A 27,948-nucleotide genomic window follows, 5' to 3' on the forward strand; every position below is an offset into this window, starting at 1 on the left:
ACATCACCATACTGGAGATGATCCCAGGCTGTGTTTCTGGCCCTTCCCTGGGTAATAGGGCACTGAGTCTATGTCAATACTGCCATGTACTGACCTGACAAATACCTCCTTCAGAGACAATGATGCTTTAGAAGAGGCCTGCCCCCAAAGAGGGGGGTTTGGCCTCACTGCCTGGATCACAGATTTTCCAAAAGTTTCAGAAACATTCATCAGAAGTGCCCTTGCTGCAGCCTCCAGAAATGGCTGCGTAAGGCTGATGGTCCTCCCCAGGCCCTGCACTATCTTGGTCAGGGCTGCTGTCCCTGTAGCCATTCCTCTGCCACTGCTCACTTTCTGTTGCCCCCAAGAGAAAAAGAAATTGAACTGGAGAAAGGGAAACTTGTCTCTTCACACTGCAAGCCTCCACGGCACTATGTCCTAGCTAGCAGGACATCTGCTTTATCTTCAAATACTGTGAAGAGGCTACAAGCAAGTGTGCTGCAGAACATCCTACTGGCACCCCAAAGAAGAAACAGAAAGGAGTCGCAGGTTGGCTGTCCCAGTCGAGTGGCACTGGAATGGGAACTGCCTTGGGAAGGTCTATCTGAGCGCTGCTGGTAATTCAGCAGATTGCTCCTGTTGAGGGAAGACAGTTTACAGAACAGAGCTGGAATCTGTTCACAACTCTCCTGCCCTAATACTGCATGATCCTGGTACAGTGACATTATCTCACAGGGGAACTGCCTCCTCCTTCCTACCCCTTCCATGCAACGTGGTGCTGATGAGCACAGATGACAGCACTGTGGCCCTGTTGTCCACCAGCCAACTTTTTCTCCTACCTCATAACCTCTCTGGAGCAGGGTCCCATTTTTCAAGTTCTGTGTCTGCACAGCACCTAACACAAGGGGTTCTTGCTCACATTTGGGGCTGCACAGTGGCACCGAGCAGTACTGGACCACACAGTTCACTTTAACTTAGCACATCCACAGTGGGGTACCCTTCAGTGCATGCCTGAAACATTCTGGGTAGAATCTGGTAAATGAGATCTCACAGATTAGGGAATTTTTTTGGTTCAGACTAAATTTAACAGGAGTTTCAATAGGAACTCCAAAAAACTTTTGAGGCCCAGTCTGAAAAAGCTGAAGAGTTGTCTTTATTGCACTGTTACCTCCAGTTATAAGCTGAGCCGGATCATCTCTATATTCAGTACTTTAACGGTACTTTAAACTCAAAGCACTACCTGAAGCTGGGAGGGGTGTTAAGGCTTCCCTGCCATCACAACTCATCAGCCACTCATCCAGACCAGGAGTGTTGGTCCATTCCTGGTGCTATCAACCACTACAGGCCAAGCCAGAGTTTTCCAAACCTGGGCTACTTCAGACAGTAACGACTGAACACTCCGCTCACTGCAGCGGACATAAGCTGTAAAGAAGAGCCACTACAATGTTCTGCTCTGAGTATCTACTTCAGACAGAGTATTTTTATTTTATGGGTACGTTAGTAATAAAAAAAAGATTGAGAATACTGTATTTTCATTCCCTCCAATCCTCCATATTCTACACACTTAAAGCACCGTTTCTCTGGCTCTTAGTACTCATTTGTTTACTGTAGCGTTACACAATAACTCATGTTTTGCAACTCATTTGCCAATGAGGCAAATTTAACTTGCAGCAAAGTCTAAGGCTGAATTACTAAACACTCACTCAGAGAAGTAGAGGAAAGCCACTCAGAGATAACTAGCCAGCTCAGATTGATGCGTAACCCATCCAACATTTAATATCTTTCACAGACTGTCCAGGCTTCTACTGAAATAACCAGCCTTAGCCAGAGAAGCATGAACTGAAACACCAAAATCCTACACATACAACAAGGTCTGCTGCCCTGTGTGTTCTCCTTCCCATGCACAACACCACCACATTTACTATCCTCACAGGTAATAGTCAAAGACACTGAAAAGGTCTATTTTCCTTTGTACCTCTTCTGAGCCTCTCAGGACTTTCTAGGTGTGAACTGGCTTTATTTCCTCATCAGGTTTTCCTTATTTATAGAGACAAGAAAGCACTCTCTAAGTATTTATTCTCTTTACAGGTTTCACAAAAATAAGAACGCCACTACTTACCTGATTTTTGTTTAAATAATGAGCATGACACTAGTTATTTTTTTCACCTCTCTTTGGGGAAGGGGTGCTTGGTGGCAGGAGAGCTTATCAAAACTTATGAGTTTATGAGTTTTGATTTAAAACACACAGACAAACTCAGAATTATGTAGCTGGCACACTACTTGATTGATTCACCTCATTTGTTAATATCTGACTGACTTACAAACACACACTTATCTTGATTAGAGGATAAAGTAACAAAAATCATCCCCTAGAAGATAGCAACTGAAAAAATTTTGCAGTTTATGTGAAGTCAGAAACACTCCCTTTCTCCAACAGACAATTCAGTTGAAAATTCCTAGAAAAACCACATGCCTATCACTTCTGCTGCTGCTGCCAGCCTCTTGGCCTGCAGGTGAACTCAGGACCATGAGAATCCTCTGGACCAGCATTTCTCTAGAGGGTCTAGAAGACAGGGACAGGTATCTGCAGGGTAGATAGCCCATTTCTTCATGCCTCCTTCAAGTACTCCACTAGGAAAAAAAGCAGAACACATAAGAACACTTCCTATACCAGAAGGAGGAAACCTGCAACAGGCAAATCACTAAGTACCACCAGCACCACACATAGGCATGGCAGAGCATACTGGCTTCAAGACTGCCAAAAGTATGAGGTATAATGAAGCACACAAGACTGAGAAACTGCAATACCCAAGTGGTACCAGCCCAAAAGTTACCAGGTAAAAAATATGCAAGCAGCCTTTCATTATGGATATTCAGATTCAAGACACATTAGGCCTACTTTTCAGAAATGCTCTGCTGTCAGAGGTAGATGTGTCATACATAGAAATACCTAAGATTGGGCCGAACAACTTTTCCAAGATTACTCTAGACCATTTCAAATTTACACCTTCTGTCCAAATTCCCTGGTACTCAACAAACCTACCTAAGCAAATCCTGTTCGCACAGCATGTAACAGATGTTTTGCTAAACACTGCAGTTTCCAAGGGTTAGGGAAATTCATTTACCTTTCTTACTGGATATGTATGTATAGCAGCAGTAGGAAAAATAAGCAAAGTAAAAGACACAATGCAGGGACACCTACGCTCAGAGCTTGCCAGCTAAGTAAAAGCTAAAAAGCACAAGCAAGCCTTTTCCTTTAGGGTCTGCAAAATTTTTCCAACACCTTTGGCAGGACACCTGTGAACATTCATCTTGATGTTACCCAACACATGGATTAATTTATCTTGCTTTAAAAAGGAAAGTGACCAATGCCTGTACAGTATGAACACAGAGACCATGTCTAGAGCGCAGGTTCCCAGCTCCTGCTCATAAAGCATCCCAAGAGCACTGCGTAAATACACAAGACCGGGAAGTCAGCTAGCCGTTTCACACCCGCCGGGCACCCAGGGCAGAGGTGCTGGGGGGCCACCAGCCGCTGTGCGGGGCTGGTGCTGGACCGAGAACCAAGCAGAAGCACCGCTGGGTTGCTGGGGGGCAATGCACTCGTGACAGCACTTTAGCTTCTTCTGAAGATCTTTAATAGTACCTTCATTTAATAACCCCCACCGTTTCTAGTCAGAAAGAAGTGAGCTTTGAATGCAACGTAGTGAAAAAGCTTTAGGGTGTCTTCAAACCGCTTCATCCCGGCGGCCGCGCCAGAGCAAAGGCCACCACGGCCCCGTTCCCCCGGCCAGCAGGGCTGGGTCCCCCGCGGCACCCACCAGCCGCGCCGGTTTCCTTCCCTACCGCGGCCATCCCACGGGGTAAAAACCCCCGCGGGGTGAAAACCCCCGCGGCTCCCCACAGACTTTCCCCGCCCGAGGAACCCCCCGCCCTGCGCAGCGCCGGCCGCATGGCGGGAAGGGCGAGCGGGCGGGATGGCAGCCCCGGGGTACGTACGCGGAGACTATCTTGCCGCTGAGGATCTCGGCGGGGGCCATGGTGAGGGCGGGGAGGCAGTGGCCGAGCGCGGCGGGACTCACGGAGCAGTCTGCGCGACGGGATGCCCCCACCCGTGCCCTACTCGGCGACCCACGTGGGCCCAAACTTTGGGCGACCGCCGGCCCCACCGCGCAAGCGCTGCCCCCGCCCCGGAGGAGGGCGGAGAGGGGCACGGGGTGGCGGCCATGGGCGCCGCCCACGGCGGCGGTTCTGGGGCGGCGGTGCCGCGCCTCCACCCCAGCCCTTTCTGAAGCCGCCGTGAGGAGCCCGGCAGGCGCCTGCCGCTGAGGGGGGCGGGGAGGGGGGAGCGGGCGCTGAGCGGCGCGGCGAAATGGCCGCCAGAACGCGTTAGAGGAGCCGCTCCCCGCCTTTCCTGGAGCCCTGCTGTGCGGAGAAGGGCGCTGGGAGGGGAGGGCGAGAGCGGCCTCCGGGGCTGGGGGTGGGGGCGGCGGGAGGCTGCCCGCCGGCCCGGAGGGGCTGGCAGTGCCCGACTGCTGGTGGCGGGCTCTGCACGGTGAATTCCTGGCCATATCTTCACGAAAACTGCAAATCGGTTTAAGAATAACGCCTGTGTTTCATGCCCGGGGGTAGTACTGTGGCACTCCACAGAGGTTATGCTAAGAGTGATTTTTACTCTTCAGGATTTCAACACATTTGTCTAACATAAAGTCACCAAACTGCTGGCTAGCCAGCGTGGAAAAAGGGCAGTGAAGAAAAGAGCAGGGTTGTGCCCTAAAGTTCATGGCTGTCGAGAGTTGCTAATGGCCACCTCCAAGGTATGGACTCCGATTAGGACTGGTGAAGGTGTAGTTCCCTGTCAGGCAGCTGCTCAGATCCGTGCAGTCCTCTGTGTGTATTGCTGTTTACATAACCAAGGGTGTTCCTCACTCTGAAGATGTTTTAGGACCTTGCAGAGAGAGTCAGCGTTCAGTGGTTTTCTCACACATACAGAAAATAAGTGATTAGGGTCCAGCCAGAGCTGGAAATGGGAAAAGAAGTTTAATGTCACTGAGGCAGACTTTCTCAGGCAAGACCCAGAGAGGTTAAGGAGCTTGTCAGTTTTTCTTGCTAATACATCGTACGTGGTTAGAGAACAGGTCCACAATTCAATAAAATGATAAAAACGTCGGGGACAGGGAACTGGCAAACTGGAATCAAAGATGGGGTGGACCCACAGTGTTAGGTTGCTCTTGGGGAGTAACAGCACATGCCTGCTTTGGAACCTAGGCACATCTGCCACACGTGGAGGCAGAACAGCAAAGAAAAAGGGTAATACCACTGCAGATTGACAAGCTATGGATAGTAAGGGTTGGATGCAGCAGTGTTCTGGCTGAGAATTTGAGACTTAAAAAGCCTGTGTGAAGTGCTTTCATGTAGATTTTTGCTTTACGTAGAATGCAGAAGTTTGGAAAAAGAAAGTGCCTGTTCCAGCGAGTTTGCTGAGAAAGCATTCAATCTTGCTACTCCATAATGTAATCAGTTCACAACGGGATTTTGGGAGCTGTCAGATTTTGAGAAGGGAGAAGTGTAGGCATCGCAGCTTCTGCCTAGGGCACAAAACTATGAGGATAGAATTATATAGGCCCTCTGCTTCAGCAGCTCAAAAGCCTTAGGATTGCTTCTCCGGTGTTCTAGGAGGGCAGTATAAACCATAAATAGTTCAAAACTTCTCTGAGGATAATGCTTTTCATTGTGTTTCCTTTCATAGCCTAACAAGTGATGTCTTTTCTGCTTTCTTTTCTATTCAGAGGAGAGCTTCTTACCTTGAGTGATTAAACCACCTTAACAACGTGTTGTAGTTGTAGTGTTAAAGCAGAAATTTCTCTTTAGAAGTTACTTGGAAAAGAGAGAAAACTTTGCATTTTGGGGGGCTTTTATATGGTAAATAAAATAAGGTAGAAGGAACTTCTTTTTCTGATTATGTCTTCCTTGTGTTTCCTGGAACGTTCCAGCAGACAGTTGCAGTATTATACAATCAAAACAGATTATTCAATCAACTGAAAGAAGGGATTTTTCTAGGCTGCTTAAAATTCTGTGCCTTGTTTGTTTCTTCTGTTGCCTTTATCTGAGGCCTGAACAAACTCTTGGCGGGGAAAAAAGCCTGTGTTTTAAAAGAAATGCAAAAGACGGACTTGTTCAGTTGAGGACAGGATAAACTCAGAAACAACTTTTCCCAAAAATGATTTGACACTTGGGATAATAGTGTAAAATATCAGGCAGGAAAAGAAAAAGAAGAAAGCCACCTTTAAAAATATTCAGATGACCTTATTTGCAGAGTGAGCAGAAGCTATTGCCATCAGGAGCGGTAGATTCCTACCCAGAGTTGCTAACTTGCGTGATTTGCACGTGTGTGTGAGCATTAACTGCACTTGCTGCTTTTCATAATGCCCCAGCTCCTGAAAAAAAGATGTCTGGTGATGACAGGTAAAACTTTGAAAATTACCTAATTGATTGTAGAGTCTAAAAAATAGGAAAGGAAATAAAAATAACGCTAAACAACTTCTTTTATTATTTAATTCTTTTTGAGCCAGATTCTCAGTTTTGGGAAGGGACAGACTCGTTAATTTGAAATGCTAGTGCCAGAAAATCAGACTAGCTTAACTCCTTTTATCACAGCAGGAAGTTCTATTGTATTTCTAACTTGTTCTCTGTAGCAGTCAGGTACTAAAAGTGAGATTGTTACTCAGAAGTTGTGTGTGTCGTGCCTTTATGTAAGAACATGTTCTTTAAAATTCATTCTTAATTGTCATCCTGAGGTGGAAATACTGGGAATGGGATGGGAGAGAAACAGAAAAGGGATGAGAAGTGGCTGAACAGACTCTTCTGCTCTGGTCATATCAGAGTCAAATCCAGGCCTGAAACGCAGTAAAACAGTTAAAGCTACTATTCACGTATAGGAAATCTCAGAGAAGCACACTGGCAAAGGAGACAAACATTGCGAAAATGTTTTCAGAGTTGACAGCAACAATCAATATTTTATGCTTTCAGTACAATGTTTTTGATCTTATTAATGCAAAAGAATGAGAAAAAACCTAATGCCGTGATCAGAACAGAGAGCTCTGAACATAGTCTGTTTTGTCCCAAAGCAGACTTATTTTCTAATGTCTGTCAGGATGAAGAAGGATAAAACCAGTTACTTCAGGGTAGGCCTCAGAGTAAGGGAGACCTCGCTGCTCTGAGTGTTGCCCCAGAGCAGTTGTTCTGCCTTGCTCACCTCCCTGCCAGGCATCCCTGGGTTTGATTTGGCAACTCCCACAGTTTGACTGTTTACCTTTGCATCCACCCCCTCTTACCCAACAAGTCAAAAGTCATGGAGCTTGTTCTTTAAAAAAGCCATGAAAGCTGCAAAGTGCATGCCAGAAAGACTTTCATTGTTACTGGTGAGCTAATTTGTTATGAGAAACTGACCCCAAATCAGCAAACTGGGGAAGAACATTAGGCTTTGCTTCACCCATTAAGTGGGACAGTTAGGATAGGACATTGCCTCCGGTAAAGGAGGAGGAACAGAAAACTTAGATTAACGTCATAAACCTTGGTCAGAAAAGAGGTTTTGAGAAAGCCTGTTGGCAGGAGCACGCCAGAAAAACTTTTCAGGTACTTATGGGGAACCCCACTGAACAAAGCAGGATTGGTTAAATGAATGACGTCACTCTGGACTCTATCTTATCTACCGTGATGGAGAACACAACTTTGTACTGGGGTAGCAGTGACAGATTTAAATACATGCTATTGGTCAACTCTCCCTTTGATCAGAAGATGACTGAACTTTGACGTGAGGCTTGAGATTGACCTCAATGTACATGCTTTGAAACAGCCCTTATAGCTAGGCTGTGTTAATGTAATGCTAGATATTATAAGCTAACATTTGTTCCATCATAAAGTGTTTCCTGAGTGTAGTTATCCCCTGATCTGTTTATCTGTCTCACGTGCCCCATCCATTTCAGACATGTCACGGAAATAACAAGTTGGTGATGCAGCCAGCTGTGGGACAGTCTCTGCAAAAGTAGCTGTCCTGGGTTATGACGGTATTTGCTCTCTGGCCTTCTCCTCAGGACTTGGAGTGTTCCTCATCCACTTCAGTGCAAAGGCAGACAGATTAATCAAATCACTTCCAAGTGCAGTTTTAACTACAATGAACTGTTTTTCTATAAAGCAAGTGAAGGGTACTTTCATTGTAGGTTTTTCTGGCAGGGAGGTAAAGCTGGTTGTGTCCAACAGAGTGGCACAAACAACAAACAGGCCTCTGAGGTGCCTTTCTGATCCCTCTCTCAAGTTTGCCATTCACTTGTCTACCATGCAAGGGTTTTGTATGGACCATAGTGTATCTGTCACTTTAAAGACAGCAATAACCAGCTCAGACTCTCTCTGAACTTCCACTTGTGTTACTATGCCAGTGACACAAATTTGTACGTACTTTAGTGCTTTTTCCATTGCCTGCTTTCCTTGTTGCTCTTTTTAGCTACATCACCTTACCTTTGCACAGAAATCTTCCAACATTTCTCATTGACCTCTTAGGGATCCTGTGGAAGAAAGATGTCTTGTTAACAGTTTGAAGAATTTTGTGTCATGCTTGATTCCACAGAGAACAGTGCAGAGTGCTTGGTAAATATGGGCCCTAGGTTGTCCTGACTCTTTGATTTTAAGAGATAATTCAGAGCAAATAAACCATTTTCTAAGTAGTCTCACTCTCACACATAATAACCATTCCTAATATTTCTACAGCATGTTGTGGCACTCTCTGCAATAAACAACAGCCTAATTCACTGTCCCAACCTGCTTGTGAGTAGTATATTACCACATTTTCCAGATAATGTAACTGAGAAAGAAGGATTAATTAATTGCCTAAAGCAAAATACAAACATAACCAGTGGAGCTGTGACTAACAAACTTGTCATTTCCACCTCCATCTAATTCTCTCTGGATAATAATTTTTAGTTAATGGCTTATGGCTACATAGGACTTTCCCCCTTTTTTTTCCAACTGCTAAATTTCACTAGAAGACTATTGAAAATACATTTCCAATATTTTCTATAGAAATACTCATTATACCAGTTCCATCCTTCTGTCTGCATGGGGAGTTGTTCTCACTGACACAGGCAGACGTAGACAGGGAGAAGGGTAAATTTCAGGGCTGCAGGTAGGAGGATGTCCAGATGGACAATTTTTCCATTGCAGTTTAAACCACACAGCTTCTCCAATAATTCCCCCAGCCCAAGCAAGGACGTCTCCGGCAGAGCAAGATTGCATAGCTAGTTATATACCATTTCTGCAAGAACCTTCGCAGGGTGCTCTCTCAGCCAAGCAAATCCTGCTCTTGCAGCGTCCTGCAGAGACAGGTGGAGGGTGAACAAACAGATCCTGGGAAGTCTATGGTAGGGGAAGCCCAAGGCTGGCATGAAACGAGCTTTCCCACAGACCATAATGCTAGCAAGAGGGGGATTTGGCGGTAAAAATGGTAAATGGAGTTTTGCACCTCAGACTTGGGTGATACAGGCTTTATGCATGTCTTAATATCCAGCTTGAAACACTGAGCAGTGGCTGTTGGTGTGTGCGCACAGTTCATATTGTGAAGCAGGCTTAAGAAGTTGTACCTTCAATGTGCTTTTACTTAGAGCATTCCTGATTCCAATATCTGTCCTTCTTTCTGTGTAATTGCCTCCAGATCAGACAAAAGGTTGTCCCAGCTCAGGGTCATGGCACTAATGGTGGCCAGCTGCAGATATGTAAGGAAGACTATAGGAACAGGGCAAACAGATGATATTCTTGGTCTCCAACCATTTACAGCTGAAAGAATTTCTAAGACAAACAGGATAATGCAAATGGGGGAGAAATAGGATAAACTTAGGGACAAACAGAATGGTTTGAAGCCCCATGCCTGCTGTTCCAAGAGGTTCATGGGAGACACAGATCATTTCCATATGTTATATAATATAAAGAATGTCTCATATTTTCTTAACACACAGGAGCTTTGTGTGCTTCCCCTTTTGCATAGCATCTCTTGGCCATGTGAAAACTAACTGTTGATCAGTTTTAATGGAAACAGTATTGATAAGGTACTCTTGCATGCTCTAGTGAATGATTTTTTCCCTTATTTGATTTGTGCATTTTTTTTTTTGCTGTCTCTGAACTATGGACGTATTTGACCACTGTGCTTCATTATCTCCCCTTTGGGGTTGTTCATAATTAGACTTTAATTTCTTAGCACTAAAAAAAAGTAATCCATATTTACCCTCCATTGATCATGTTTGATGATTGCTGTTTGTAATTGGAAAGGAACAGTAAATTGTATGAGGAAGAGGCTTAACTGCTCTGGAAAAGCAGACCTTTGTGCGATGTGCTGTTCATACGAGCACACGCACACACATATATGAAACAAAAAGATTTTCCTTTCCTTGAAGGTCTCCTAATCTAAGTATTTGGAACTGAGTTTCAGCTTGTGAGTACAGCTTGAAAGGGGTTAAAAAGTGGTGATGCACAGACTATCCAAGTATTGCATTCTTTCTCACTCTGAACAGCATGAACATAAGCGAGCTCACTGTAAGCTTATTCCACACTCATGGAACGAGTGGACACTTATGTACTCACGTAAGCTTGTTCCACGCTCATTTATATACGTGCCTATATATGTGTCCCTGTATTTCCCAGTTTATATGCCTTATATTACAAACCTTTGTATCCCAGAAATCTGTCAGCTTCTAGTTGGAGTGATCACATTTCTGCCCTTTCTTTTTGCCTAAGAGCTTTGTGATTTGTCTGGTATTTAAAACAAGAACTGCTCCATTCATCAATGAAGCAGAGCCTGGAGGAGGCACCAGATTCAGAGACACATTGCTAATGTTTGCCCTGAAGCTGCGGAGTGTGTCCGTTCCTGCGTGTTCAGCTGCATCAGAGAAGCAGTAAATTAACCTGACAAGGCTGCAGAGCTCTAGTGTCTGTCCTGCACATCTCTGGGAGAAAGATTTCTCAAAAGAACAGCAAGTCTTGCTCATGTGTCCTACTGTAAACTCTCTCTGAGCTTTCCGATTTATAAACCAGCTTGAGATCTGATTAGAAAGCCTGTGCTATGAAATGGCCTGTCCTATGCTGCTATGTCTGAGAACTTTAAATTATCCAGCAGGGCAGTGTAATGTTTTGTTCTATGGCCTGTGTCAGCTGTAGCTGGCAAAAAGCACATTAAGGGCCCTTCTGGTCCCTTCCAGCCATCATTTTTAGGCAAAGCATTTTGACATCTCTAGCCTGTGCACCCTGGTGCAGTTGCTGAGGTTGCACGTGGAGTAGTTTTGCTTTGGAGCCCTGCTGCTTTGCAGAGCAAACCATGAGCTTAGAAATGGGGCCTAGGGAAGAGACAGCGACTGATGCTTGCTCGGACCACAGGAAGATTAAGAGCCTGTAGGTGTGGTGTGGAACAGGAATATGGTGAGCTCAGCAGGGGAAAGTCTGCTGGGCTAGTGATTTCTCTTTATGGCCTAGAAGCCTGGAGAAGAAACTGAATAATCCTTCCAAGAGGAGTTGTGCCGAGCTGTGATGTTATTGGTGTCTCTTGTGCCCGCCTTAGCGGTGTAGGACCAGCAGGCAGATTCTGAAGGAGGTTGAGCCCCTGTACTAGTTACAGGGGACCAGCAAAGAAGATACTGTAGCAGCAGGTCAATGAGTCAGACAACAGATTTGGCCCTAAGGCCTTTCCTGCAGTATAACAATGACACTAGCATAGGCATTGACCCTGTGGACAGATGTGGTGAGATGTCAGTATAGAGCAAGACAAGCAGTGTGGTCTGAGCTGCTGCCACAGGAACATGTTTGGGGCCTGAGTCCTTTTTTTCCCTTTTCCTTTGAGGATTCACCAGCACTCCTGGAGCTTTGTGAAAGGATCTGGTGAATGGGGCAGAGATTTTTTCCCCCTTGTGGACAGTTCTTTATTCCCAGTCCCTCTTATTTCCTATCATTTTTACAAGTTATAGGATGATGGAGCTTTTGTACTACAGGCAGCCCACGTGGCTTTCAGAGGAATGCTGAGAAGCTGCTTTCCCAGATGTCCTGGGATCTGAAGAGGGGTGCCTTGACATTTTAAGCAGGAACATTTTCACACAGGACTCCCTGGCAATTTGGATTTTCTTTAAAAAGTCTGATTTTGAGACAGCACACATGGCATCCTTCACTCAGGAAGGTGCCCTTCACTCAGGCACAGCAAGCATGAGTGCTCATGACAGAAAAGTGTTACAGCTTCACATGAAGGGTGATTTCTAAAGCCTGAAGAGTTGTCTTAAGTTGTATTCACTGATTGGGAAATAGAGTGACACATAGGCAAACAAATAAGCAAATTTCTTTTTCAAAGAGAAGAGTAACAGTTCTGTGGTATTTATATTGATCAGTATTCAACTGTCTTCACCAGTTCTGGGGGGAAGAGAATCTCAGATATCACAGCTTAGACACAGGTGGAGAGGAGGAACAATGGCTTGCTTGGGTTCCCCACCTCACTTTATGCTTTCCATCTGTTACCTGGTGTTGGTGATCAAATGTGTCTGAACTTTATGTACCACACATATATGTATCGACGACAGCATGCATACACACAGACTTGCAAATCAAGCTGAGACTTAAGACTCTGAAGACTCTGAAGAAAATTTATTTTTTTTTAGCTCGGTCTTGGAAAAAGTTGACATACTAGGGAGCTGCACACAGCCTGCATCGACAGTAATGCTGAGTGGCCATAAATGGCTTTGAGTTCAAAGGATCAGGCCTTGAGGATGGAGAGAAAGAAAGAAGCCTTTGCTGCTCTACCCATCTGTTGCCTGTGACCCTGCCGTGGGGTGGTTTGTGCCCCCATTTCACCTTCCCAGGTGTGGCTGCAGTGCTGTCCCATCTCCTGTTTTCCGTGGAGGTACATAGCTCAGCAGGAGGAAGGGGAGCATCCCAGAATATGTCAAATGGGACAGGGGTTGTTGTGGTTTTGTTGTTTGTGTAGGAATATTTTTCTGTTTTGGGAAAGGGCTTTTTAATATGTTTTTGGCCCAAATTCCTTTCAAGCAATTCTTTCTTTGCTGGATCTAAGTGCAGTTGAAATCAGTGATGTTTTTCCTATGTCTCTTGGTTCTGAGACCACCATCTTCATCTAGGCCAAGACCTTACATTTGGTAATAAATTATGCTGTCAATGGCCTTATTAACAGAAATATTTTAATTTATTTTATAGCGAGAACATTTTATTTGCAAGAGTAACAGAGTTAAGCCTTTTAAACTCAGCATATGTGACTGTGCTATTGCTGTACTTCAAGGCTGGATTACCAGGAGTAGGGGAAAGCCATCCCCGCACTCCTGGGAGCAGCCTCTTTTCTCATGTGGCATCGGTGTCTCCCACAGCTGCAGCTAAAGAACCATAAAACAAAACCACAAACAACTTTATGCTGGAACTGACAAAAAATCTGTCAATAACTATGGTGCTAGTAACATGGGAAAGGATGTATTTTGGGTGCTTTCAAATTCTACACTTGCTGTGTCCTTCTCAGGATGTGAGCTTGATGCCAAGGTCCACCTTGCTAAAGCTTTCCCCTTCACTTCCAGGCACCATTTTCTAAGTGGGCTTGTCTTTGCCTGAAAGAGAATACTCTGACACAGGCACTCATGATCCAGTTGTACAAACGACATCTTTCTTTAGTTTAACATGAACATCTCTCCACAGATAGACCTTACAGGAAAACCAAAGTGAAGTAAGATACATGGTTTCTGAAGGTTTCTGGCAAGGTGGAGAGGCAGGTGTCATGGCTGCCACTGAGAGGAAGGGAGGAGCAGCAGGCTCTAAGGGGCAGCCTCTCAGGGAGATGGCTCTTGGTGGAGCTGCCGAAATGAAATCACCATGTGGTAGGTAATATAGATTCTCTTGCTACACATGGAAGTTGTAGGGTGGGACAGGGGTGTGAATCCTGAGAGGTCACAGGTCTTTGTGGTTGCAGGCATGAGTCTGGGCATGGGGAGCTGCGTGTACACCTGCATTGCCCTCAGCTCATATCTCAGCAGGTACAACTCCTTCCCCACCTTACTACACCCGGTGTTTCACAATTACCTTTTAAATGTAACAACCAATGCTGGTAGCTCTTAGTATAAGGTTTGTTATGTTTTATTTAAGTGAGATTTTAACAAGGGAAAGAACATCCATGTTATTAGCTAAAATTGCTTACAGACACAAACATACACTAACACTTTCCTTTAGTCTCTGTGATTTACCATTTTCAATTGCCCAGCGCTGCTCAGTGAGCAGGAAAAGCAGTTGGGATATGGAGCTTGGCTTTTGTCCTGGCTGTTTCCCACCAGTACCCTTCTTACAGATTATGCAGGCTTAGACTAGGAAGATTTATATCATATTATAACAAAAGGCTTCTATGAAGGAACCTGGCCAATATTTCTGCTTGCCATTGGCCATACGACATCCCTTGAAGGCCTGGGGAGTAGGGGATGGAGGAGTCTGGTGGGCAGCTGGTGTCCTGCCAAACCGCACTGCGGGGTAGATGTGGCAGAGCCTGTGCTGAGCATCTGGATGGGCTCAGGCTTTCCCTCTAAGTGTCCCAAATCTCACCATGATATAAACATGTGCATCTGAGCTTGGCCTTGTAACCAGGCAGCTTGACTGCAAGATTAATTTGGGCTTAAAGCTGAGTGGGACTACTTAGAGTGAGTCAACAGCAGTACACAGGTCCATACGAAACCTCCCAGTTCATAGTCTCTTGTGCTAATCGCTGCAGACATAGCACACCCTGTCAGGGAAAAGGTTACTCATGTTACTCTGTCCATTATTGTACTCATGGCAGCAAGTTTTCCTGCAAAGAGACACCAACTTTCTGTGTTTGGGCAATGGGATGCAGTTAAATATATGTATGCAATCTAACGGCTGACATCCTCATGGGTGAATCAGTATTCCCAGTGGGCAGAGCCAGTGTTAAACCCATGGGTTCAAGGCATTAGGATGGGGGTTCCTTTTTCCTATCCATGTACATAATTGCTTGCACTTCTGTCTAGCTTATTTCAGCCCTCCATAGCTTGAGCTCCAGGTAATTGTGTGAAGCTGACACAACAAATAACATTTAAAATTTCTTTATAGTCGTTTTCAGATCAGAATAACAAAAAGGCTGGGGGAAAATGGCCACTCTTGATGTCCAAGCTTTGTTGCATCTTTGGAGCCAAGAAAGTTGTGATGGGGAAGAAAGAAGAAAATTCATACAAGGTGGGAGACAGTTAGGAAAAGCACTTTCTGCAGTGACGCTTTAAAATGGTACCAAGGCAGAAAACAGGTATTTTTCCTCAGCATTTGCGTTGCATTATGCTAGTTCTTGCAAAAGGTGACACTAATGAGGGGGGCATGCTCTTCTGTTGACTCAGTGATAAGTGTACTCTGGGTTAATGGAAGATGTGAGGACAATTTGCTCTAATAACTGCCACCTTTGGCATTGGGCTTTCTTTAGTATAAAATTTAAGGTGTTTAAAGCCTTGTTAGCTGGACTGCTTTCCCTGTTTTCATGGGAACAGATGTCCCAGCTACCTAATGCATACCCCTTCATTAATGAGTCAGAATACTCCAGGGTGGAAGGACAAACATGCAAACATGAACCAGTATCCTGTTTCTACAGTGCTCCCTATAGCTGTGCAATTGGCAAAGTCTGAAGGGGAGGGCTTTCATGTGTGAAGAAATTAGAAAATGTGGGCATAATTCAAGTGTTCATGCCTCCCTGATACTTTCTAAGGAAAGTGGGGTGAACTCTAGAGCTCCTAGCACTTAGGCAGAGCTGGCTGTTGCACATTAGGAATTTGATTGCGTTAGTGGTCCCTTCAGAAACAGTCTATTCCCAGAAGCATTGATTGAGAACGTCTGAGACATTTCTGTCATAATCTCTTTGTAATAGTGGATCCTGACCTTATTTCAGCAGGCTTTGCTAGTGCCCTCTTTTCAGCCCTGGCTTCTGGATCCTGTTGTTCTCTCTGCTGTTGTGCCAATACTTGAGGCTGGAAGGGACCTCTTGAGAACATCTGGTCAAACCACTCTACTTAAGCAGGGTAAGCTAGATCAGTTTGCTCAAGACTGTGTCCAGTTGGATTTTGAGGATCCTCAAGGGTGCAGAGTCCATAACCTCCCTGGACAACCTATTCCAGTGTCCAGCCACCCTCACATGTCCCTTACTATTGTTGCTTTTTCACCCTTGTCTCAGCTATTGCCTCCTTGAACCACTTCATTATGCTGGACTGTGCACCCTGTGCTCTATCCATCTTCAACACTTGCACATCTCCCTCCTCAGGCCCACCTCATATTTAGGAAGCAGTGAGCTGGACTAGAACAGTTGGTAATACCACCACAGGACAGTAATCCTAGAAAGCTTTTCTTCTTGGCACTACTTGAATGTATGCTTGGAACAGTCAAGAAACCAAGAACTTTGCCTATCAACTGAGAGTAACTTCAGTGCTTTTTCAGCCACAGGCAATCTTTTCAAATTCTTAAATACCGAAACTCAGTAGGTGCCCTGAATGTCATCAAAGCAAATAGACACCTGAAGCTCACAAGTCCTTAAACAGAGGAAAGCCTTTCTGAGTCAGCCTTATAGAGATGAATGAGCAGTCTAGTACATAAAAAGGACAACGTAACTTGTGGAAAAGTTTCTATAGTTGCTTCTTGTAAAACTTCATACATTTCAGCACTGTATTTTAAGAAGTCCAGAGCATTATTTTATTTTCTTTTGTGGGCTTTGTTACAGCAAGGTTGCTGTCAGCAAGGGAAGAGACTAAAATCAGCCCAGCCTGATTACTTTTTAATCTAGAATTTTCTGAAGACTTTGTACACTCACATTATGTGCCCAGTGAGAGCTGACATTTCTGATGGGAGGAAGAGAGATTTTCCTGAAGATACAGGCATAAATCTGTCCTCATTACAGTGCTGAAGTCACAAAATTATGTCCCATACCCCAGAATTAGTAGATACCAAATACTTCTTTTTGGCAGGATTAAGAAGTGAACAAAGAGAGAGTTGAGTGATAGGAAGAGTACTCATCCCAAAATCCATACTTGGGCAGACCCATTCAAGCTGGGTCTGCCTGGGATAAGGGGGTAAAAAGTCCCTCTTTTAGTTTCAAATACCAAGGTGGGTCCATATAGGGTCCTGGTGTAGTGCTGTTCCTGCTGGTGTTGTGATGCTACACACTACGTGAAATCCCAGCCCACCGAAGTCAGTGGGAATCTTGCCATTTGTTCTATGACTATGTCAGTGATTTCTGTTATCACAGGTGATGCAATATCTGTGGTACAATAATACAAATGTCACAACATAGGTGCTTGACCCTGTGGCAAAAAAGCAAACAAACAGTAACAGTAGCAGCCAGCCAAGGCAAATAAAGAATTGGGGGAAGACAAGTTGCTCAGGATTTTTTTTAAACTTTTACAAAGAGTTCTGGATACACACAGTATTTCTGTTCTTGTTAATTAGCTCTGAAGAAGAATCAGGCAACATTTCTTAAGTAGTGAGAAACATTTTGGCTATAGCAGAAGTCCGAAGTAAATGGTCCTTACAGAGCAAGTGTAGAAATTAGTGCTTCTTTACTCAGTGCTATAGAAATATGAATTTCACAAAGAACTTCTTTGCTGTTACCCTGTGGGGTTTATATTGGGGTATCTGTCAGCTATGCACATAGTCATGCTGTTCCCTATGGGCTGAGACTTCTGAAAGCCAAGGGGCCAGCCAAAAGCACTCACTTCAGGTGTGTGTTTAGACTTTCTGAATATGGCCCTGACTCTGCGCCAGGTATGGCAGGTTCTGCATCCAGCAACGGTGGAGGTGAGCACAAGATGAAAATCTGCACAGAGGAAGCAGGAGGTGCACTTTAAGCTGCGTGTAAGGAATGTCACAAGCTCATTCTCGCAGTGCTTTTCCACAAAACCCCAACAGCTGTATTTGAATATCCCTGAAGAAATCTCTTGGTAAAAAGTGGTGCTGTCACTTCCAGTTCTGAGGGAGTGTTGGATATGAACTGAACCTTCTCCCCCACCCCCTCATGACAAGCAGCAGTGGCAGCACATGCTGAACTTATTCAGCCAGTGGCAATGTTCCCAGTGAAGCACGTGCTCTGCTGAGCTTCAGGAGCGGAGCTGGCTAGGCCAGACAACTTTTTGCCCAAGGCCTTTCCATGCTCCCGATTCTAGTCGGAGGGAGCCAGTTATTTATAGGAAAGCAATGTGAGTTTGCCTATATCAGTCTCTTCCCTGAAAACCACTGGCTTTTCGAGAATTTTTTTGGGCAGTGACATGTCCTGCAATGGGTAATGTAGTCACAAGTCTGTCTTGTACGAGTCTAGATATCATGCAGCTTTGTTGGAGAGTCCTCTGTACCGTCCCAAAAAATGGGAAACATATTAGGCTGCATTCAGCAGCCTGTGAATGAAGCACAGACCCACCACTCCAGCCTGTTTTATGAATATTTACAGTTTTCATTAACTTGAGCGAGAACTTCGCAGATCTAACTGTGTGTTCTGCCATTTGTCATAGTACCAAAACCATTCCTGGAATAAATCTCGTAAAATCGGAAATGTTAAAAGACAAAGCAGTTCCCCAGTGCCTGGTGTGAGATCAGTAGACTGAGAACAGATAGTAGAGTGTTTTTTCTTGCTAAGTGACCTGCCTTTGTTTTTCTCCTCAGAATTCCTCCTACAGTTGTAAAACAGGAATAGGTTACACACGTTTCCATCTAAGTATTTCGGTACTGTATTTTCACTCCAGCGTGTAATAAATATGCTCCCCTGTACACCGAGTTTAGATTGTGGCTCTTGCATGCCAGAATCTGGAAGGCCGGACGCAACGTAGACCGCAAGTAAGTTGTGCAGCTAAAGCTGTTATTCACACATCTGACACTAAGGGGTGCTCTTGTAACAGAGAAGAGAGACTCTCCGTACATCCTTTATGGACACTGAACAGGAAAAGATGGTGTAAGGCTGCTTGTAGCGTTAGGCTAGCCTTACAGATTTATTTTGCAAAAGCTAAGTGTATTTATCTCATTTATTAAAAAAAAGAGCTCTTTTTATGCAGGTAGCTACAGCTCTTACAGCTGTGGAACGCATGCCCATGTGCTAGTGAGCTCCTGCTTGTCTGGCTGAAGACAAAGCTTTCTTTTTGTCTTTCTAATCTTTCATCTTTCAACCACAGTTCTACTGATTACAAATTAGTTCGTTCCCTATGACCCCTTGGTTTGTGCCTAGGTTCAAATACAGGGTACCTACTTTATCTGAAAGCAAGATCCTCTGTTGTAAGATGATCTCGTGTATTGCCCTGTTATTATTAACAAAGGAAACATAATACTATAATTTTATTCATCCTTTTCTGTTTTATTATGGGCAGGATAAAGGCAGAAGGAAAGTTAAGACTAGCTTAATTTTTTGGGGGTTGCAAAATAATTGTCAGGGAGCAGCAAAGGCTGGTTGTTCCCTATGGGAAGGCAGGCCAGGAGCTGAGGGTGACCCCAGCCTGGGCAATGCCCTCACTGATGGATGGCTATGTGCTGCTTGAACATTGTGGCAGAGCTGGATGGTGGTAACAGGGTCCATCAACAGCCCCAGGCCAGGCAAGCAATGAACAAGCTCCTGGGTCTAAACAGGGAGTCAGGAGCAAATGGAGACAGGGCCATAGGCAGGGCTACTACATGGGTCCAAAGTCCATCTAGGAGACAGGGACAAAGGTAGGCTGGAGGCAAGCTGCAACGTACATCCTTGGGGTCCATCTGGGAGACCAGCATCTTACAGCACAGCTCTGAAGCCTATCCAAAAGGCAGGGCCTGAGACAGGACTGAAGAGTGATTTGCATATAACATAGCTCAGGCAGGGACTGAAGTCTGGCAGGTGTCTGGTGGGGGCCATTAAGGCTCAGTGCGCTGAGGGAGCCAGCCTTCCCTCAGGGGGAGCCATGGGGGCAGGACCCTGCAACCACTGTAGAACTGCCACCAGTACAGCATGGAATGAGTAGTCAGCCCTGCAGGTGAAAACATATTGCCTTCATACCGAGATATATAAAATAAACATTGTTATGCTACATGGTAGATTATAGATCCTTCAGAGACGTGGTGAAGTAGGGGAAAAAAGTGTCATCAGTTGGGACTTCTGTAAGTTTAGTTGTAGTCCCAGTAGTGAAAGCTCTGATTATTAATTATGGCTTATCAGGATTATTGTCAACGCATAACAAGGGGTTTTAAAGCCCTACGACTTGCACTGCAGCCTTTCTGTGGCTGCAACATGAATGGCGCAATTGTTTCCTCATTTACACCCAAAAGATAACTTTCTTAATGCTTTCCATTTGCTTTTAACCTGACCAGCACAATTCATGAGAAACACACTCATATGCTTTTTAAAGAGGAGCACCTAGTTCTTTTACAGAAGGCAGTTTACTTTAATTGCACCCTTCCTCCAGCATCTGGAGGAGTTTGAGCAAGATATTGACTGGATTACCTCTTGGTATCACAGGTTATTTGTTGGTTGCTCACTTGCTATATGTTTGCATGATGAACTGGCTCAAGCTCGAGAAACAAAACCCAAAACACTTTTTTTGTTCTGGCTGCATTTTCTGTCTAAAACCAATAAACAGCCCAGTTTGAAATTTGGCTGCAAACTTACACAATTTATCTTATCTTTTATATTATGGTACCCCAGTTAGCCCAGTAGCACTTCTCTCCTCTGACTGTCCACATTGTTTAGGAACATGCTGCTCATTGTAGGGGCATCACCAAGTTTGGTATCACCAAAGATCTATACCTGTGAAAGACAAGTCTAGAACCTGTAATCAAAAAGATGTGATGGTTTCTTGTTTAGTTAGTACTGTCTTCGTCACAGCTAGGTCTCTGCCAGTTTCCTGTGTGTCATACAATCCTCACATTTTGTCAGGTGGAACTGTGTGATCTGACAGGTATTGCGGTAGCAGGCAGGGAGATAATGGTGTCTGCATGAAAAACTGGTTAGTTCTTCTGGCAAGTAAGAACTCTACCTTTGAATAAAGCTGCTTGTGTCTTCCCTGCTTTAGAACTCCTGCATTTGTTTCTGACACTAAGCCATGATTGCTTGCTCCTGTTACAGGTATTGCACCTGCCTACCTAGACAGTCAGATGCTTCATTTCACATTATGATTTTGGCTCTTCTGAAATCTAGTCATGCTTTTGATAGGTGCGTAGCTACATTAAGATCAGATGGACAATTTCAAACCCCCAGTCTCCCTGATGAAATTGTGTATCATTGCTTATGTCAGAGTTTCAGTGGTTTTCTTTCTGGCTAGCCAGCTGGCTCCTCTGTTAGATCAGCTTATTTTAAAAGATCCCCCAGTATAGCAGATTTGTTTTTCAAACTGAGAGCTTTTGTAAGCTGAGACACCATTTTTTCTCAGACCAAAAAGGTCATGGATCATTTGCAGGTGCTTGCCTTTCCCCTGGCAAGTGCTTCCTGAAGGATGTTATCAGACTGGCTAAGGCTGGTGCAACTCAGCCAGACCTGATACCAAAATAGTAATGACTTCAGGATACTTAGTAAATTATGAAAGTCACTCTGTTATGGTATGACACTGGTCAACTTTATCCAAAAAACCAGCCAGGAAATAACTGGGAGTGACTGACTGGATTTTGGATTCCATAATGAGCTAAAATAGATTAAAATCTCAAAATAATTGCAGTAGTGCTAGCAGATTCATACTATACCAGTTATAAAATAGATATGATAAGAACCCCTACTTTGTTACCTGGAGACTATATCAAGCACCTCAAACATGCACAGATTGAAACTCGTTAGCTTTCACTCCAGTGATTGCACCAAGAGAATAGCAAGTAATTGATGGTAGGGAAAACATCTTCCAAAGACCATATTTAAAGAAAAGAAGAGGGGGGACTCTTATGCCTATACCTAATCATGGTTTCTCAAGGGACTTTTTTTAAATGAAACTGTGATTAGTTTAAAGTACCTACTTCTGACACCTGTTTCCATGAGAACAGGAGCAGCAGCTAGGAATCACATCACTGGAGTTCTTTTTGGTTGCACAGACACAGGAAACTGCAGATATCACATATAAAAGCATTAGGACCAGTCAGCATAGTATTGTCAGGAGAAGAGGAAGGTTTTATGGTGTTTTAATTCCCTTAATATAGTTATCGGAACTCCTTACAGCTAACATTACTGTTATTTTTAAACAAAAACAATTTTTGAAGGTAATTTTCCATCAAAAGCTAGAACAATTAGAAGAAAATTTTGCAGTGGAAAACTGCACCTCTCAAGCAGCTAATAACATGAAGGTTGAGAAGAGAAACTAAGTGTAACCACATTAATGTATTATTCTGTGTCTGCAAAGCATTTATTTGCCTTATATCACATCCTTTCCATAATGGTATTCCGTTGCATGTAATTCTAATATGTGCCAGCAAAACATCTTTTTATATGTTGCTGAATCATATATTTACTTGGAGTGAGTTACAAAGAACAGTCTCAGTTTCCTATGTGATTTGCCTAAATATTTTCTTGGTCCAGAAGTGTTTTGCAATGGAAAATTCAGGCATGAATTCCTACTCAGTTGGGCAATGCTGTAAAATCTGGAAAGGAACATATCCAGCATGATGGAGCATTATACTTCTGGGGAAGCTGTCGTTCAGATGTCTTTCATGTAAAATGGAGGTGTGAGCATTTGTGCAGTCATTTAAAAAAATCTATTATTTCAGTCATGGGCAGAGAACAACATGATCCCAAGGTGCAGGCAGAGCCTCAGTGACTGCAACTGCAGGTACAGATACTGCATCAAACCATCAAAACTCACCTGATTTCAACCTTGATTATGAACTGCAAGATCTCTGAATATTTGCAGAATTGCAGATCTGAGTGGCCCTGGACTAAGTATGACAGCTTCCTACTTGTTCCACAAATTGACTCTTTCTCCTAAGAAATGCGGACCATTCCTTCATCCAGAAAGTGTATTAAAAAACATAATTTATGATTCATAACACCTATGAATTAATACGTAGTTTAGAACAAAGTTCTACTCAGAACAATATCTCATTTCTAATACTGGTCAATAATTGATGTCCAGGGAAAAATCTAAGGAAAGATTCATGTATGAAGTGATCCTTCCTTAATATGACTACTCCTGGCAATCAGTAATCTAATTTTAGTTTTTGTGTGAAGGTATAAAACCCTTCTTCCTGTATCTGGATACATGGACTTAATTGTGCAATCCGGTTTCTTAAGCTCTTTCTTCAATAAGCTGTTGCATGCCATGTTCAACAGTATTTAGTTAATTGTGCTGAGCCTATCTAAAGGCAACATTTTTTCCCAAAGGAGAAACCCACAAGAAAATAAGGAACAAAGCCTAGAGGCTGCAAGTAACTCGTGTGCATGTTACTTTTGCACACAGGGGGAGGTTGGACAGCTTGTAATTGATGCAATTTCTTGCAATAACAAAATGTTCCTGACCTTTTTTTGATCACAAAGCAAATGTACTTTTAGTATGTCACGTAAAATCAGATATCACTCCTATTCCTCTCCTGCTAGTTCTCAAGGATGGTGTTATATACTAGGCCGCTTAATAAGAAGTTTGAACTAAGTAGATTAAAACAGAATGTTATAGTTGAAGATCTTAATGGCTGCCAAACAGCCACCTCAGTTTTCCTATTTCAGTATTTTTCATATTTACAAGCAATTAGAACATGTATGTATATGTGTGAGAGCGAGGGAGGTGTCAGCATGACACTGAAGAACATAACATTTTAATGCAGGGAGATTTTTGCAAAGTAAGGACGTTGGAAATGGTTTGCAGCCAATTCCTTATGTTACCTGCCAGGCAGATCCCACAGCAAACACTAACACCCCATCAAGAAATGATACTGGCACTGCAATAATGAAGTACTTTATTCTGCTTATTGGCACCTGGGGATTCTAGTTAAGCAAAGCGCAGCTTTGCAAGATACAAAGCCAGGGCCAAAGCCCTCAGTTTCAGTAGAAGAGAGCTTGGCAAGGGGCAGAGGTCTGAGGAGAGAGAGGCAAGAAGGATACGCTACCCCATGATGGAGGTCATTCCTACTCTGTGCGCCCTTTCCACCTTTGAGATCAAGACGGTAAGTTTTATCAGACGATCTTGCTTTTCTGCTTTGACTGTGACATGTCTCCTGTGGAGTCCTCACACCAAAAGGAGACGATAGCTGTGAATAAGCTAAACTAACTTAATTCCAAACACAGATTCTTGAGCCACAACCTGGGCAGTGATTATGTAGAGAACTAAACAATCGATTAACTTATATTTGCAGTTCCTACTTACATTTAGGGATTTGGGGAGTACTGCATTTTAATAATACTGTAATGTTGGAGGGACGCCAAACACCTAAGTTTTGTCTGCAAGTTCTTTCAGACCACTTGACTTTAGCCACCATAGAATTTATTTTAAAAGGTATGGAGTTTTGTAGCTGTCGTATATAATTGGGGTGTAATTTTACTGCTTTCTTTCAGCTAGCATCACACAAAGCATAGCAATATCCACCAGAAGTTTTTCATTTCTGAGCTGCCTTTTCTTTCCAGATTACAGATATTGCATGAAGATGACCATAGGATGGTGGAGCTCAGCATTCTGTGAGAAGAGAGCAAGGCAAATAGCAGGATCATAGCCCTGGACTTCAGGAAAGCGGATTTTGGCCTATTCAGGGGATTTGCTTGGAAGACTCCCATAGCGTATGATGCTGGAAAGAAGAAGGGCCCAGGAGAGCTGGCTCATTTTCAAAGATCGCCAAAAGTAGTCCACCCACATGTGCAGGGAATCAAGCAAAGGTGGCAGGAGGCCAGCATAGATGAATAAGGAGCTCCTGAGTAAACTCTGACATGGAAAGGATGCATAAAGAGGTGGAAGCAGGGATAGGTGACCTGGGAGGAATATAGAGGCACTGTCAAGTGTACAGAAGTGGGGTTAGGAAGGCCAAAGCCCACCTGGAATTGATTCTGGCTGGGGAGGTGAAAGGCAACAAGAAGGACTCTACATGTATATCAACAGCAAAGGGCTGACCAACCTGATGGCTTTCTATGATGAAATGACAAGCTCGGTGAATAAGGGGCATGTTGTTTATTCGGACTTTAGCAAGGCTTTTGATACTGTCTCCCATAACATCCTCACAGACAAACTGATGAAATACAGGTTAGATAAATAGACTGCATAGTGGATTGAGGACATGAACTTCTGGTCTCAAAAGTAGTGAACGACACAAAGTCCATCTGGACCAGTGACTACTGGTGTATTCCAAGGGTCAATACTAGGCCCATTACTGTGTAACAGCTTTGTTAATGACAAATGGATGATGGAACAGAGTGCACGTCCACCAAATTGCAGTTGTTAAAGATTGGGAGGTGGTTGTGCCACCATTCAGAGGGACCTCAACAGACTGGAGAAATGGGCAACCTCATGAAATTCAACACAGGGCAATACAAAGTCCCACACCCAGTGAGGAGAACCCCCATGCCCTAGTACAACCTGGGACCAACTGGCTGGAAGCAGCTTTTGCAGGAAAAGCCCCAGGGGTCTTGGTGGACAGCAAGGTGGCCATGAGCCACAAATGTGCTCTTACAGCAAAGAAGGCCTACAGCAGTCTGGGCTGCCTTAGGAGGACTGCTGCCAGCGGGTCAAGGAAGGTCATCCTTCCTGTCTCCTCAGGACTGGTGAAGCAACATCTGGAGTGCTGGGCACCCTAGCCCAGGAGAGACATGGATGTGTTGGAGTGAGTCCACTGAAGGGACTGGAGCATCTGCCATGTGAGGAAAGGCTGAGAGAGCTGGGATTGTTTAGCATGGCAAAGAAAAGGCTCAGGGGGGATCTTATCAATGAATATAAATACCTGATGGGAGGGTATAAAGACAGGGCCAGACTCTTTTCAGTGGTGCCCAGTGAAAAGACAAGAGGCAACAGGCACAAACTGAAGGTGGTCAAACACTGGAAATGGTTGCTCAGAGAGGTTGTGGAGTCACCATCCCTGGAGATACTCAAAACCCCACTGGACATGGCTCTGAGCAACCTGCTCTAGCTGACCTGACTTTGAGCAGGGAGGCTGGGTTAGGTAATCTCCAGAGGTCCCTTCCAGCCTCAACCATTCTGTAATTCTGCCTCTTGCAAGTTCAGGTACTTCTCCTTTTCTACCATTTTGTTTCTGTGGTGTGGCTTCTCCAAAGCTAGCTGGTAATCAAAGAGTCACCTTTGTAAAGAATGAAGTCAGAATTAGGGATCTACAAAAAAAGATCATTCTTGGCAGTCGTCTCACATTCAGTCCTTGAAAGCTCATGTCAAGAAGCTGAAGGAAATTGCTGCCTGTGTAACCACTGTAGAGTCTCAGTCAAATGTCAGTATTTATACACTCAGTAGGGAGAGCTAAGTGAAAGAGTCTGAGAATTGAAAAAGTGTCTGAAGTAGAATTCCAAATCCTTTTCAAAAGTGTCAGTTTTACAGCTATTATAGTTTGACTATAACAGTATGACATGTGATGCTCTAAATGAAAGGGAACCATGATAGCCTCTCTGGATCCAGTGCACCAATGATAAGTAGAATAGAATAGAATAGAATAGAATAGAATAGAAAAGACCAGACTATTTCAGTTGGAAGGGACCTACAATGATAATCTAGTCCAAGTGCCTGACCACTTCAGGGCTGACCAACAGTTAAAGCATGTTGTTAAGGGCATTGTCCAAATACTTCTTAAACACTGATCTCTGCCAGGATTTAGGAGAGAGTTCAGGTGTTACTTGGCCACAGTGCATATGTTATAGGACTGCACAGAGTGGCTAAGGGATGTGCAGGGTGGTGGGAATTTGAGTATTGTTACCCCTCGAGTCATAAGATGTGGATCATCCAGGCTTTTCCTGTGATTACGGGCTTGAGTGCCATGGCTAGTAATTATAATAGGTGAAATTTTTATTCCTTAATGATAGATGGTGTCACAGTGCCCCTAGGCAGGTTTCACTGTGGTTTCAGAGTAGATGATGGTGGGTTGCAGAGTCTCTTTCAGTAGGAATCTGGGACTCTTCCTGGGGACTTCATTCTGCATTGGAGGTTGCACCACGAGGTAGGGTTGAGGGCACTGGGACTCTCCCATTCTCCTCGTGGTACAGAATTCTTCACCTTATCACAGCCTCTCTTCCTTCCCTTCCCTACTCCTGGAGTGGTGATCAACAGAAATAATGCTGGCATCCTCTGAACAGCAGGACACAGGAAGAGACACTTTAATGGGGTAGTACTGAATAGAGCCAGGCTAAGCCATGGGAGGCAGCACAGGTGGCATACAAGGATAATAGAATCATAGAATACTTTGGGTTGGAAGGGACCTTTAAAGGTCATGTAGTGCAACCTGCCCTGCAATGAGCAGGGACATCTTCAACCAGATCAGGCTGCTCAGAGCCCCATCCAACCTGGCCTTGAACACTTCCAGGGATGGGGCATTTACCACCTCTCTGGGCAACCTGGGCCTGTGTTTGACCATCCTCATGGTAAAAAATTTCTAGATTTATAGCTAGTCTAAATGCACCCTCTTTTGGTTTAAAACCATTACCCCTTGTCTTATTGCAACAGACCCTACTAAAAGGTCTCTCCCCATCTTTCTTATAAGCCCCCTTTAAGTACTGAAAGGCTGCGATAAGGTCTCCCTGCAGCCCTCTTTTCTCCAGGCTGAACCACCCCAACTGTCTCAGCCCGCCCTCATAGCACAGGTGCTCTAGCCCTCAGATCATCTTTGTGGCCTCCTCTGGACTCACTCCAACAGGTCCATGCCCTTCTTATGTTGGGGACCCCAGAGCTGGACGCAGCACTCCATCTGGGGTCTCACAAGAGCAGAGTAGAAGGGCAGAACCACCTCCCTCACCCTGCTGGCCACACTTCTTTTGATGCAACACAAGATACAGTTTGCTTTCTGGGCTGCAAGCACACATTGCTGGCT

General features: G+C 44.3%; 1 protein-coding gene and 1 long non-coding RNA gene across 3 annotated transcripts in view; one reads left to right on the forward strand and one right to left on the reverse strand.

Moving 5' to 3' along the window:
* The window catches only part of MTHFD1 (methylenetetrahydrofolate dehydrogenase, cyclohydrolase and formyltetrahydrofolate synthetase 1), a 42,718-nt gene extending 38,564 nt beyond the window's left edge, over positions 1 to 4,154 (reverse strand). The window contains exons 1-2 of one of the 2 annotated variants that reach the window (XM_075104118.1): positions 3,979 to 4,112; positions 2,453 to 2,610 (exon numbers count right to left, since the gene is read on the reverse strand). In XM_075104118.1, coding sequence (XP_074960219.1) covers positions 2,453 to 2,583 — 131 coding nt within the window. In that variant the 5' untranslated portion in view covers positions 2,584 to 2,610; positions 3,979 to 4,112. Of the gene's footprint in view, positions 1 to 2,452; positions 2,611 to 3,978 lie in introns of both variants that reach the window. The other variant, XM_075104119.1, reaches the window with a different exon arrangement.
* Positions 4,155 to 6,328: 2,174 nt separating this feature from the next.
* On the forward strand, positions 6,329 to 27,464 carry LOC142061710 (uncharacterized). The gene is made up of 3 exons (XR_012662215.1): positions 6,329 to 6,444; positions 15,109 to 15,298; positions 24,563 to 27,464. It is a non-coding gene; the product is annotated as an uncharacterized LOC142061710 (long non-coding RNA).
* Positions 27,465 to 27,948: the final 484 nt, after the last annotated feature.

The sequence above is a fragment of the Phalacrocorax aristotelis genome, chromosome 9 (assembly GCF_949628215.1).
Source record: "Phalacrocorax aristotelis chromosome 9, bGulAri2.1, whole genome shotgun sequence".
NCBI classification, from domain to species: Eukaryota; Metazoa; Chordata; class Aves; order Suliformes; family Phalacrocoracidae; genus Phalacrocorax; species Phalacrocorax aristotelis.